This window comes from Porites lutea, chromosome 8, assembly GCF_958299795.1.
Source record: "Porites lutea chromosome 8, jaPorLute2.1, whole genome shotgun sequence".
Lineage (NCBI taxonomy): Eukaryota > Metazoa > Cnidaria > Anthozoa > Scleractinia > Poritidae > Porites > Porites lutea.
The window spans coordinates 34,260,755-34,275,100 of NC_133208.1; the positions used below are offsets into that span (position 1 = coordinate 34,260,755).

A 14,346-nucleotide genomic window follows, 5' to 3' on the forward strand; every position below is an offset into this window, starting at 1 on the left:
TTTCGAAGCTTATTTCGCTATGTTTAAATTTTAGGCTCTGCGCATCAAAGAAACGCCAAAAGAACCTTTCATTACACTTGATTAGTTGCAGAATATATTTACAATGTCGTCTAATCAGCGAAGGAAGCTAGGGTGAATATTTTCCCGAAATTTTGACTTTGATTTCCTTGTCTCCCTCTTAAAAAATTGCTTTCGATGAAAATAGTTAATATCCTTCTTGAGTGAAACGCTAGGAGGTGTCGACTTCAATGTTTTATTGTTTTGGTTTTTGTTGTTTGAAAATTGGACTTGTGAAAGTTACAAAAAAACAAATAACATGTGGCGTGTCTTCCAGTAGCGTTTACAGCCGAGATGTAAATCAAATCTTAGCAAACCAAAGGTTGAAAAGACTACTTTAAGAACAAAGGCTGTTATAGCACTGTCTCAGTTGCACGTTAACCCTGAGATTTTAACAAAACCTGCGGGATAAAAACGCTAAACGCGCAATTGCAGACAAAAAAAGGAAAAGTGAGAAAAGAATTGTAAAATGTGAACAAAAAAAAAATAAAGAAAAAAGGCGAAAGAGGCGAAGTAGTACACACAAGCATTAAGAGAAGTAAAGTATGCTTATACTAAGAAAAATGACTTCAGTTTAGAAGCCAATTCAATTATTCTTAAAATGAAGAAAACAGAACCAATTTTTTTGTAATCCTGCCTATAAAAACAACGAGCTAATGTTTTTTTTTTCCTTTCCTCCTTGGAGTTTTAAATGCATCTTTTTCATATGTTTTTCTTCGTAAGATCAGTTATTTTTTTTACCTTAATTTTATTGCAGTTATTTTCTTTTCGTATCATTCCTGGCCCGCCTAGACTAGCTATAGCTGTTTGCGGTGCCAGGACACTTGTAAAAATATTCTTTAGAAAATTTATAATAAAGTCTTGAATTCTCTCTTGAAGTCTCGAACGCAGCAATACTAGAGGCATTGAGTTCTGAATTTCAGAGCTAAGGGAATTAGATAATTTAAAACACAAGTGAAAATTTCCTTACATTTGTCCTGCAGTAGGGCAAGCGGAACGAATTCTTACTTCAAGCGTTGCGTGAATGTACGGCACAGTTAAAACATGTTTTTGTCCCTATCGTTTTTTGTAAAGATACTTAGTTTGATAATATCTTCAAATTTTACAATTCGTAAGTTCACAAAAAAAAGATTTGGTATACTCCTGGTAGAATATTCTAACAACCCGTTCTTGAGGAGTAATCAAACGTTTAAGATTGACTGATGACTTGAGTCCCCGACACTCGCACAGTAATGTAAATATAAAAATAAGGATAAGGTAAACTATAATAGGGAGTGCATAAGCAGTTCATTATGAAGGCAGAAACTTGATTTGTGAATATTGCCCACTCATGATTGTGAGACTTTTCTTGTTACGTTAGCCGCGTAAGATTCAGAGTTTGCGGATTTCAGTTTGACGTTGCTGAGTCTGAGGTGTACAGGAGGCAATGAATTTCATTATCAACTTCGTCATAAAAGCCGTCTTAAGACGATCTCCAACTAGTTTTCAGGTAGCTTAGGAAAGCAATAGAGTGCAGAGTCGGTTCTTAAACTGTGTTTGTCTGATCTGCGTTTGGCTCAGGCCTTTATGTCATTGAGTTGTTTTTATTATTTTGTTCTAAATATCCTGATCTGCGTCGATCGGTTTTGAAAGTAGAGCAAGAGAAAAGAAAGCTACAAGCACCCCAAAATGACCTATCAGTAAGCATTAGCATTAAAACATCACAATTTAACCAAAATACAGTAACTGGAAACTTGTTAAATTTTAAGGCAACTTTTCGTGCCGTAAACCTACACCAGTGTATCAAAGAAAGCAAACTGTAGTTTTCCAACAAGTTACATTGTATTTACATATAATGTCATTTTTGTTTACTTTCATTAGGGAAACGTCACATCAGCTTCCCTTTCTTGTGCCGGACAGAACGAAGACCCGGTTGACACCTTGTTTGAAGTCCCTGACAGCCAGGGTAATTTTTACCATGCCTTTATAGAAGTATGCGACAAGGTTTTCAGTGGAACCCCAAGACAAACCATCAAGTCGCGCATGCGAACATTGGGACTTAATCTAGTGCGATGTCCTACTACCGTCCTTGACATTGTTAGAAAGGCCAGGCCAGGACTTTGTAATTACAAAGTCATTTCGCTTATATCTAAGCGAGACGTCTTTGTCTTACAAGCTTACCACCAATCGCGCGTACAAAACGAAAGTAGCAGGTGTTTTAACCTAGGCAATGCTAATTCATGCGCCAGTTACCTGCAGAAAGCTAGTCTAGACCTTTCATTCATAGATTTCAGTCAAAGGGCAAAGAACCAGTCACTCGCATTGCCTTTCCGCGATGTAACCGGTACAAATCTGCCTACGGGACAAAATTTATCTGCCCTCTGTCACGCTTGCAAAACAATGCCCACCACTGCTACTGACACCGAGAATAGATGTCACTCTTTCCTTGGGACGACGGCTGCTCAGATTCCGTGGTATTCTGAAAGCGCCTGTGCGAGTAAGTCGGCCGACCGGCGATCGAAAGAAAGGGGCGAAGAATTGGAAGAAGATGAACAGCAACGACGACAACAAGAGCAAGAAGAAGAAGAAGAAGAAGAAGAAGAAGAAGAAGAAGAAGAAGAAGAAGAAGAAGAAGAAGAAGAAGAAGAAGAAGAAGAAGAAGAAGAAGAAGATGACGACGACGAAGAGGAAGGGGAAGAAAAAGAGGAAGAGACAGGACAAGAAGAAACACTGAAAGAAACGGAGAGACAAGAAAAAAAAGGAGTAGCGGTGGAAGAAAGTGACGAAGAAGGAGAGAACTTGAGTTTTGAGCCCGGCGAATCAGGCGCCGACGTGAAACTAGAGGAGGTAGAAAGTATCTTAGAAAGTCGAGGACTAGATCCCGTGCCATTTAAAAGGGTCGTGAGGGAAATCAAAGCGATGAAAACCTTTTATACTAGCGAGTTTAATCACAAGAGGCGCTCTGGCAAAATAACAATGACGACGTGGCTAAAACTCGTCGAACGCCTTGTCACTTTCCTAAGTTTCGGCGCGAGTAAGTTGGAGGTGACGCCCTCGTTAGCCCTGGTAAAAAACCTGCCGCTCGTAGAGTCTTTCATTAGCCACCTGCGTACGGACAGGCGAGTGCAAAATTCCACTGCCGCCTGTTATATTCAATCTTTGGTGACCACTTCAAACTTCCTGGGTGCAGACCAAAGGTACGGGGATTTTCAAGGTGACTCTGTCTCTAGTGACCTTCGCGCGCTCAGACGGCAATTGGAAAGAGCAAAAGCCTTCACAACTAGCATGCCGGACGTCAGACTTTTATGGCCTCAGTACCAAGAGTTGGTTCGAAGCCTTCACTGCCAGTACCAGGACGCACCTGCCGCAAGCAAGGCGCGGCTGCACATGGATTTTACGATGCTTCTCCTTTTCGCTGTCAATCCAGGTCGAGGCAGAGAACTGAGGACTCTTCGCTTGCTGACGGAAATGCCAGAAGGCGGCGTGCAGACTCTGTTAAGAGGCTTGCCCGAAGGCGACAATGTAGTAGTCATCTCAGACAACGGCCCAGTCTGGTTGGTTGAGACGGGGTACAAGACCGCCGCAAAATATGGCCCAAACGTCGTGCAGTTTGATCAAGAGTTTGATTTCCTGACACACCACCTCAGGGAATACAGAACAAGGTCGAGACCAAGACTGCTTTGCAGAGAGAGCAGTCACGACTACTTCTTTGTGAACAAACGCGGCATGCCTTTCCGATCATCGAGCTCATTTTCCCTCTACCTATCGACCATTTTTAAGAGAAACTTGGGCTTGTCCTGCGGGATAAATGAAATGAGACATGCCCTGGTCGAGCACTTTCGATCTTCGCCTGAAAGTTCTGACGCGAGACTTGCCGAATCTCTTGCGCGTGTTTGCAAACACACTTTGAGAACCCAAATAAATATTTACGATCGCCGAACACAACAGGAGCGCACGTCACAAGCATTACGCTACCTCGGTAAGTCGGCCTTGAATTCTATTTTTGATGAGCCTCCGACTACCTCAGGAGCGACCTCTTCCGATAACGAACAGGAAGTAGATTCAGATGATTTGCCGTCTCCCGGAGAATTATGCGCGCTTATTCCTTCCGATGTGAACCCAGGGCGGCCAGACGTTTTTTTAGCCAAAGTATTGAAGTACACCCACGACGGAAGAGACGTTCGGTTGGCCTGGCTTCGAGAATTAGATACGCGCCCAAATTATTACGAATTTCAAGCGGGGACGGATGTTTGGCAAGAAAAAACCAGCGCTCTGATCTATCCTATCGACGTTCACTTCCATCGACTTGAAGGGTTGTACGAGCTCAGGACACCCAAGAGACGCATCTTTACGCTTGTTCGGAAACCATCCACTCAACCGTAGGCATCTCAGAACCATCTTGGAAAGGCAAGGCGATCAAGTTTTTGACTCCCTTTGAATGTCCTTGATTGAACGAACTATCAAACGATTGGCAAACAAATATATATTTATATAAAAAAATTATAAAAAAAAACAAAAAAACATTAAGCATGACCCGTGACTTGCTCACGCCTTATTGTCTGAAATCGTTATGCAAATGCAGACTGCGAGAACTGCGCAGTCACGATCATAATTTTTCTTCTTCTCTTGTGAATCGCGCTATAACCGTCAAATAATTGCAGACCAAAGGCTAGGCTTTCCGCTGCCGTGGTAAGACCGTTAGCGCGCGTGCCTAACGTCTTCTGTCTTCAGGCTGGGAGGAAGGCCTCCTGCACATCTGGGACAGATTGCACGGTGCATGCGGGCGCGCGCGAGGTTTCTTCCCACGCCAGTGGATGGCCCAGCTTTGTTCCTTCTGCTTATTTCACTTGTACGCGTGATTTACCAGCTCTCAACCTTCAAATCGTAGCAGCTTGCCCATCTGTCGTGTGTGAATACTGTCATGTAATGCTCAGCAAGTTGTTTGAGTCGCGTGCCCTTCACGAGAAGGCACGTCCTGTTATCTGCTGAGGGTAAACGGCATTTGGATTATAGTTTGAGTTTTAATTGGAGCACACGTGTTTCATTGTCTTTTAGAGTCACGAAAGATGGGCAAGCGAAAAAAGAAAAAATCCGTACAACGCTACCAGCGAGACATGGCACGGCTGGAAAAACATCTTCAGTCAAAGTGTTTAGTGTGCCTCGGTAGTCTTGAGGTTCCTTCTAGCAGACTCTCATGCTGTCGGAAACGAGTTCACGAGGAGTGCCTTCTTAAGTGGTTTGTTCATTCCGAGGGACGGATACGAACTAGTTGCCCACATTGCAAGCAGTCTATTTTTCCTTTCAATCTTACAGAAGGCCCTCCCCGGTGCATCCCTTTAGGGTTCTTTCCCTTTGCATTTACGCGTGTCCATTTCGCGCCACTACAGCCGCGATTGGAGGACATCGAGTGGCGCTTTCTCAATCCAAGACCAATTCCAGAACCACCCCCGGGGTGGGCAGACTTTCTTCAGCATGGTCGGGCTACGCGTGCTTGGGAAGTAAACTAAAATGTAAACTTTAATGTGCGTTCATAAGAGAGCGGTATAGTTTATAGTTTAGTTCATCTATTTTAATACTTCGTCATTTTTAGTACTGTAGTTTGTAGTTTTTTTTATGCAGTGCCCTATTGAAAACCACATTATGTGACATAGGCCACCTGTAAAAAGAACTTTTTTCTTATTATGGCTAGTGAAGGCAGGTTTCAGCAACCACGACGTTGCCAAGGCAAAGAGAACGTCAAAAAAGCGGTGCGAGTTTTTTGAGCGGCTTCAAAATCTCTGATGTAGATCAACTCATTCTTGCACGAATATTAAGGTCTGAAGTTACTTTGGTCTAAAAAATTGGACGTGAGCCGTCTCTTTATCAGATATGAAGACACTCATTCAGCATTGAATTATTTAGTTTTGAAATGAAGCTTTGATATAAAGATTCTGTATCTAAATGTCCTCGGTATAGGTGGTTTTCATCCAATCTCAGGAGACACAAATAACAATGGTGAAATGAACAAATGCTGGTGGGCAAACAAAACGAGCTAATGAACGATTTTTTGTTTACTGTCCACCAGCATGGCGGCGATGACGTAACGTGAAAACCACCTATAACGATATTCTTTGCCCGGGTAGCCGTAAAATATTCGGAATACTATTGAAACAGGGAAACACCTGCAGCTCGGTATTCTACTTCAATTTGACACCAATAAAGTAAATTGGCCACCGTAAAGATGTTTCCTCTTTTTTTTTTTCTTTTTCTCTATGACCTGAATTATGGCGCTTCCTATTAAGGAAACTTTTAACGCAGACAGAAACCTTCCAGTTAGACTGGAACAGAATGTTTCCTTTAACCTGCAAAATCACAAACTTCACAACGCCTAGTAAGCTTCAAGAGATTTTTCAGTGCGAAAAATACTCCACGAAACCTGCTAATAACGTTGTACAAACGTGACGTTTATCAAATTTGGTTAAGTTGACTTCCCGTTATTATCTCTGCAGTGAATAATTGGAAGACAGACTTCTTCTTCTATTGCAAAAAGTTCCTTTTTTCAAACGAGCTAATCACCATGCTCAGATCGCGAAAGTTATTTTAAGATACTTTCGTGACTGTTTTTAACCGGACAATGATGACAATATTCTAGTTAATCAACCACGAGAGTAGAGACCCTATTTTTAGGGAGTTATTATAACTCCAAAAATGGAGTAAAAATTTTAGGTACAGGATAACTCCTTTTTTGGGGTTATTTCAACTCCTCAATATCTGGGGTCACTTTTATTCCTGAAAAAGAGTTCTTTAAACCCCTTTTTGGAGTTAAAATAACTCCCCAAAAAATAACTCCACTGTAAGGAGTTAAATTAGGCCCACTAGAGGAGTTATTATAACTCCTTGAAAATTACTGTGCAGTTATTTTAAATAACGAAATGCTGAGAAATTCACCTTTAAACCGACTTAGCGGACTTGCGGTTTCTAAGCTTCGAGAAAGGCCGGCGAAGCATGTCAATCAATCTGAATTGTGTTGCGTGGGAAAATAGGCTTAAGCAAACCTGAAGTAAAAAAGATAGGTTGTGTGTGAAGCTTTCTTTTACTGGAAGAATTCACAATTGACTTGTCTTCAAATATTTCTTAGCTTTGTGCGCAAGTTGCCTGTGATTGGTCTATTAAAGAGGTGAATGGGGGTATTTTTGAGGGCTTATTACCGGCGAAGGGAGGAAGTTGGCCAGCTAAAAAACTGTGCGTATTATATAATAGAGAGTGAACTGCGCGCTGGTGACAGTCTCAAGTTTGTGACACGCGGTGTTTGGCTCTGAGAGACGAACGAAGATCGGCTTGCGATAGAGTATAAATGTGACGGTGTATGGAACGGGGGAGACTGGAACCAAACGGCCACCGGCGCCGCCATCTTGTCAGCTGATGTGCGATCCTCGCTCGAGTTTTGAGTTTGAGGGCGAAAATAAAAAACAATCCTGTTGTGGGAAAAGGCAGCAAGTGCTAGGTAGGTTTTTGCAATAGTGCTTTTATTGTTTTTGTTAGAAAGAAATGGCTATAGACCGGTCCCAGAAAATTTCGGCGTTTAAGACTAGTCATCAGCATAAAAGGAGCTACAATAGCGTGCGTGCAGCATGTGTTGGAGAATCGCAGGAAATACAGGCATTTTCTATAATTTGTCCACCTATCAGTCATAGTTTAATAATGGTAATAGACCTTGTCGCAGTTTTCGACGCCATCTTGACGAATAGGCAAACGCGTTAGAAATTACAGTACTTGTATTAGAATCTTATGTCCAATAATTTCCGTAGAAAGGCTGTTTTGCAAAAAATATCTGAATTTTAAACTAATGCTTCACTCCTAGGGATTCTACTGGAAAAAAAAAAAAAAGAAAGAGAACATTGAGGGCGTTACATGCGCTAGAAGACGCAGAACCACTTTTTGAAATTTTCTATACATTTGTCTGTAAGTCGGAAAGTCCCGGGAAAAATTACAGACAAATATATGGTAAATCTAAAGCAAGCCTCCGGAGAAATTTAAGCACAGGTACGCGCCCCCCCAATTTTTTAGTACAATCCTTTGTTTGGTAGCGCTTTAGTTTAGAAGTCATACCTTTTTCAGAACAGCCGTTTTACGGAAATTATTCGACATTAGATTCTCATACAAACACTGTAATTTGTCACGCGTTCTCGTCACGATGGCGTCGAAAACCGTGACAAGGTCTATAAGAAGAGTACGACATAAAAATAGCCGAATAAGAGGATATGAAAGAACAAACTCTAATAAGAAATTGATTTGTAATTTCCAACGCTGTTCGAGTAAGGGAGTACTGTTTGACAGTCCAGGAATTGCCGTAGCCATAGGATATTAATGGAATTGGATTTCTGTTGCAAAAGATGTTTGAAGGGAGTGGCTCTGTTAGCTGAATCCAATTTATAAGTTAGTGAAAAGAGCGCGTTTGCAACAGTGGCAGCCGATTCTCTGTCCAGACCCACCACCCGCGCTCCAAAGAAAAAAACAGCCCCTATATTGTTCGAGCAGAATTTTGCAATTATGGTAAAGGTGTTCTACAAGGCTGTATTCTGTCCCAGTTTATGCCCCTGGTTTACTTTTAATATCTAACTCAGCAGCAGGTTCGCAGCAAAGTCTTGACAGACTATCAAAATACTGTCAGGATTGGCTTCATAAGATTAATGCAACTGAAACAAGAGTTATTGTATTTCCAAACAAGGGTAGAAAATCAACGATAGATAAACGCAATTTTCTGGTTAGCAATGAACACATTGAAATCGTCAATAATTATACCTTACATGTTGGAGTGAAATTTTCTGCCGATGGATATCTTACAAATCGTAAAGAAAACTCAACAGGAAAAACCAAGGGGTCCTTAATTTGTGGTGGCCTAGTCGCAGTTTTTGTTAGAGTTATTCTGTGTCGCGTATGGGTGACCCGATGTAGGTAATCTCCACATTTGTAATTGTCTATCGTTTTGAATAACCGGTAGGTTCTCATTTTGTTGCTTTGGTTAGCAAGTTTTCTAGTGTCGTTACTTATTTCACTTAGCCCTCTGTGTAGTTCGATATCCTTAAGCCGTTGCCTGATTTTTACGATGTTTACGATTCCTAGTGTGCTTTCATCCAGAATTCTCCTAACCCTATCTGTTCCAATAATGAAGCTTTTGATTTTTTTTTTTGCTCCAGAAAGCTTTGTTTTCATTCCGTTTAATAGTATTGTATGACATTTTGGGATAATTCGTTTTCATTTTTGGTTAAGGTTAAGGGGAAAAAACCAGAACTTAAAGTTCCTACATTGGGCTTCAATTCTGATTGGAAACCATTGCTGTCTCAGCTTTTCAGGCATTGACGGTTATTGCAGTATTTATTAACTCCCAGCAACCACTTCAGGAATTTATTCTGAACTAATTCTGCTGGATCCTTTTCTAATTGTCCACTGCAATCAATCCCCCATAGTTCACTCGCATAAAAGAGTATGGGAGATGTCAGTGCATCAAATAACTTCCAGATTCCAGCTTATTTAGCAATTTTGGTACATCACTTAGATAGAAATTAAAAAGGGTAGGTGACAACATGCAACCTTGCTTCACCCCGGCTTGACAAGTAAAGGATTGGGTTAATTTGTTATCAATTTTAACTGCCGATCTAGCAATTGACGGAGCATGAAAAGAGTAAATTTCGGTGCTTCTGTGGTTTAGATTTCACGTACTTCTTGTCAATAAGCATTCTACCTTTGTATACCCTCTTTCTCTCTGCCTTGAGTCAGAGCAGGACAAGATACAGTTATGATCATGCGAAAGCAACATTTTATTGACAGTTTTAATTGCTATCTTTTACAGGCATCCTGCACTTCAACCGGCAGACACACTACTGTCGAAAAAGGAAAGTAACAAGAAGGAAGGCGAAATGGAACACAAGTAGCGAATAAACAAGTACTGAATAAACTGCTTAAAGTACAAGTACTGAATAAACTCTGAAGCGCCACGTGCAAAGTCATTCACGGGCAGTCACTGCGATGCGGGAGATCTCAATCGGGGGTCAAGAACTCCTTCCAGGGCGAATCGTCCGGCATTCTCCTGCGGAAAGCTTCCAGAGCGGCTAGTTTTGCCGCTCGACCGCGTTGTCCGATCACCGTGTTGGAAACTCTTCTCAGTTGTTCCCAGAAGAGTGCGCGACCGCTGCTAAGTTGAACACAGAGCAGTTTAGGCACCAGCGTGGCTAGCTCTCCTATGCGCCTGAGGCACTGTAGCCTATTTCTCTCGACGTCTAACATGGAGCACAGTATCCCCTTTACGGTCTGTTTTCTGGTCACCCTCTGACCGGGGGGCAAGTCTGCCGGGACGGCGAGGTCGTACAGTTGGTGAACTGCCACGGAACTCGCAAGGAGTCGACTGAAGAGAGCGCCCTTGCTAGTAGACGCCCTACCGAGGAGATTGCAGAGGTCCAGGTGTCGTGTGAAGACGCTGCAAACGGCACAGCGGAGGTCTTGCGAGCAGGGTTTTCGTGGCTGCTCTTGTAGCCAATATTGACCGCCTTTCAGAGCACAGCTGTCTTCTCGGCAGTTACAGTTGTCGCGGCCGCAGATGACGAAGAGGGCTGCCATCTTCTCACCAAGCAGTTGGCGGCGTGCGTCTGCAATCAGGTTGCTAGTGGCCTCTTGTGCCCTCTCGGGGTCTCCTTGCCAAGCGCCTGCCCTGGGCATGGCGGTTCGTATTTCCTGTTTGGAAAGAGAAAGAACAAAAAATGCAGTGTTTCTGATTGTGTCATCGGCGGACGGAAAATGTTCTCCTTAAAAATAGCAACGATAACGATAACCATAAGAAGGATAGGGAGGGATAAGAGACCATCAGTGTGGACACCCACCTCTTGGCGAAGCGGCTGGTGCTGTCGGAAGAAAGTTAACATGTCCTGCCACGTCTCCGCGTCTGGGAAGGCGTCAAGCCTGAGTCCCGCGACCGACCCGTCCTGCAAGCCCCAGGGATTTGCCTCTTCTTCCTCTTGCGCCGTCACTGGTTCGCCTGTCGTTTCTACACCTGCTGAAATGAAACAGGGAGTTCTCGCCGTTAATGATTTGGAAGTGAGTGAGCGTATCATTTATATTGCCCAGGTTCACATAAAAATATGATCAAATGCGCATTACAAAAATGAAGAGTTAAGATTAATGTAATATATAAAAATTAAGCAATATGAATGTCAAACAACTTAAAATATAAGATAAACGCTAAATAGAAAACAAACATTTGCTAGCCCAGCTGTGTCGCAACTTTAGCCGAAAAAATGATGTTGTGCCTTTGTTCCTTTACCAGTATGAAATTTTGCTCAATTTTGTTATTCTTGGGGTATTGATTCCATGTTTGTTATTCTTGTTGCAAGGAAATCTCTTGTTTCAGACTTCGCAGCATATTTGCTAGCACTTTCCTAATATAAGAAGAATGACATAAGCAATCTATCAATGCTTTTCAAGTTTGCTTCTTAGCTACCAAATGTTTGCGACTGTCTCAGCGTGTGCGCACAACTCCACAAACTGAAATCGGTCACTCCTGAGACCTAGAACACGAAGCTGGTATCATGTGCTGATACCAGCATGTATTGGTATCATAATAACGGATCATTGTTTTTATAGATTTGTATACATTTCGTTAGTTTTAATTTTTCCCTTTTTTACTCATTGTAAATATAATAGGATATGGTTGTATATTTGTAGATATTTTTCAATAATGTTGTTTACATGACTGTAAAGCGCCTTGAACATAGGATAAGAGCGCTATAGAAATATTATTATTATTATTATTATTATTATTATTATTATTATTATTATGTGCGAGTGATAATCGAGTTTGGTTTCATTTTTCAGCGTTCTTTACCTGGTTCCCTGCCCTCCGTCGCTTCTCCCACACGGGACGCCTTGGCTCTCCTCCCGCCTACAGAGGAAGTCTTTCTCTTCTTCCTTGCTGCGCGTGCGCCACCCACTGTCGTCGAGGTGTTCTCTCCGTCAGTCTCCCCGTGGTGGTCCTCCTCTGAGTCGCTGCTTTCCGAGCCGGGCCGGCTGCTCAGCCGTGCGAGGAGAGCACAGAGCATTGTCCGCTCGCTGTCCCCTGGTGGCTGTTGGGAGGTTCCAGCCTCCGAAGAAGACTCCGCGCTGGACTTGCCTATCTCCTGCATAACACTCTCCGGACAGGATATGAGGGGTTCGTTGGATTCCTCGCCGCTACTGCTGGAGTCGTCGCCCTGTCTCCAACCCCGCTTGAGGCTGGCGTGAAGCGTGTCCAAGGTGTCTGCCGATAATGCCTCAAAGGTGGCGAAGTTTACGCCAAACTCTACCATGGCGGAAGCCAGGTACTGCGGGCAGAATGACCCACTCTGGTAACTGATGGCCGCGTAGCGGAGGTTAAGGAGCCGTGCTCTACTCAGACCTGAGCCGGCGGTCGTTGCTTGACTGACCAAGCAGGCCACGTCGCACACCGCCAAACGCCTCAGCGTCAAATTGCTGGCCTTCGCCGACACGGTTATGTTCCCCGGTAAGAAACCCCCGTGTTCTTGCACTATCAGCCGCTTGGGAAAGCCGTGCGTGAATTCAGGGCTTGCGAGGCTCCAGGCCGGAGCGTCCCAGATCATGATATTTCCAAACCTAAGAGAGCAAGAGAGTAGGGTCAGTCCACAAAGGCTTGTCTATAGGTTTCCTGCTTTGCGCCCCCAAACCAGTCGTTCCAAAACAGACAGGGCTTCGTAAGTGTGCCGTTTAAGATTTTGTGGTTAAAATTATTAGTTCATTGGGTACCGTGTGGCGGTTTTTTTTTCCAGCGGTCCGCGACTGAATAAGTTCCCGCAAATAAAAGTTACCGCAAACACGTAAAATCTACTCCAGGGTGAATACTCTCTATAACTTAAATTCGCTACACAGAAGTTAAGTACTAACCAATCGTGTCTGTTCAATTACAACTTGCCCCCTTCATTCGGAAACGAAACGGTGTACATAGCATTGTAGGATTATTAAACAAAAAAACGAAAATGTTATCAATGCTGTGTACTTTCTAGAAAATCGCCAATAAATAGGAAACAAAAGGAACAAAATATCGTCAGTTCGCGCGAATAACCCCCCCCCCCCCAAAAAAAATAGCTTTTTACGAGTGTCTCTGAGCAACGTACCTGTCCAAGCGAACGCGGTTTAAATTGGCGTCAAACGGCGCTTGTCCGCTGGTTAGAGCCTCGGTCAAACGTGCGCTGTGACGGCGAAAGAGTTCCCACTTGTTCACCTTTGGGTGGGTGTGTCTGCGACTTGCCCGCTCAGTTGGATCAGCGGCGGGACGCGTATCTTTCCACCCTCTTTCCAGTCTCTCGGTGCAGTAGCTGATAGCGTTGGCAGCGTTGTCGAACAAAACTGCATTGGACACCTCCTCCCGCGAATCTCGAGGCACTATGTGCCTTGGCAACGACAGGCTGTCTAGCAGAAACAAGTCAAAGTTGAAAGCTAGAGGCCGGTCGGCGGATTCTGCGAATGCCAAGGGGAAATATGGCTCCACGCTCTCGACGTCCCTTTGGAGGGAAGCCGCGTCCTGTTGTCGATAAAAGGACTGACTACTTTCCTCGACCACATCCTGGTCCGCCACGAAGAAGGCCCTGTCCTGTGAGGACTCAACGTCACCATCTTCATCTTCTTCATCGTCGTGGTCAGCGCTGTAAGTGCAGAGGGACAGCAGATCATTTAGAATGGCGTTGATGGCAAACGCCAAACGTCATATAAACACGTACATAGAGACTTACCAACATTTCCGTACGGGCTATTCTACGTCAATGCACATGTCACCGAAAAGAAGGAAAAATTGGCGAAATAGCTGATGACAACTTGAAAGACTTTCTTTCACAAATACTCCTCAAGTGATCTCTTAAAAAGTTTTTAAAGTCATGTTGTTGTTGTTGTCGTTGTTTTTAATTCTTGATTCCTCCCTTCCCTCGCGGCAATCTGTAGCGCGATTTCGCGGGAAAATATTAGTTACTGTGAAGTATTTTCCTCATTCCTCAGCACAGCCGCATACGAGGGTTATGCATGTTAAGAAAGATGCTTGACCTACCTTCGGCCGTCTCGTGTCCCTTCTGCTCTCGCCTCCTGGTCAAAAAACTGTCTGAAAAAAACAGAAATGAATTAATACACAGCAAATAGATACAGTCGTTTAACCCCGTTGTCAAAAAGACACCTTCAATTGTAATAGACTACTAAAGAAATTTATGAGGACATGAGAAGCGACAAATCATTCCAAAAGGATTTAAGGAACGGGCATTCCCAAAAGAGGTGCAAAAGAGTTTCCGAGCTTTCTTTACAGAA

General features: G+C 43.3%; 1 protein-coding gene across 1 annotated transcript; it reads right to left on the reverse strand.

Moving 5' to 3' along the window:
- Window positions 1–9,985: 9,985 nt before the first annotated feature.
- LOC140946879 (uncharacterized) lies at window positions 9,986–13,726 on the reverse strand. The gene is made up of 4 exons (XM_073395983.1): window positions 13,173–13,726; window positions 11,891–12,654; window positions 10,890–11,059; window positions 9,986–10,743 (listed from the first exon to the last, which is right to left on the reverse strand). Exons 2-4 carry the CDS (start codon window positions 12,639–12,641, stop codon window positions 10,054–10,056), a joined length of 1,611 nt encoding a protein of 536 aa, XP_073252084.1. The 5' UTR covers window positions 12,642–12,654; window positions 13,173–13,726; the 3' UTR covers window positions 9,986–10,053.
- Window positions 13,727–14,346: the final 620 nt, after the last annotated feature.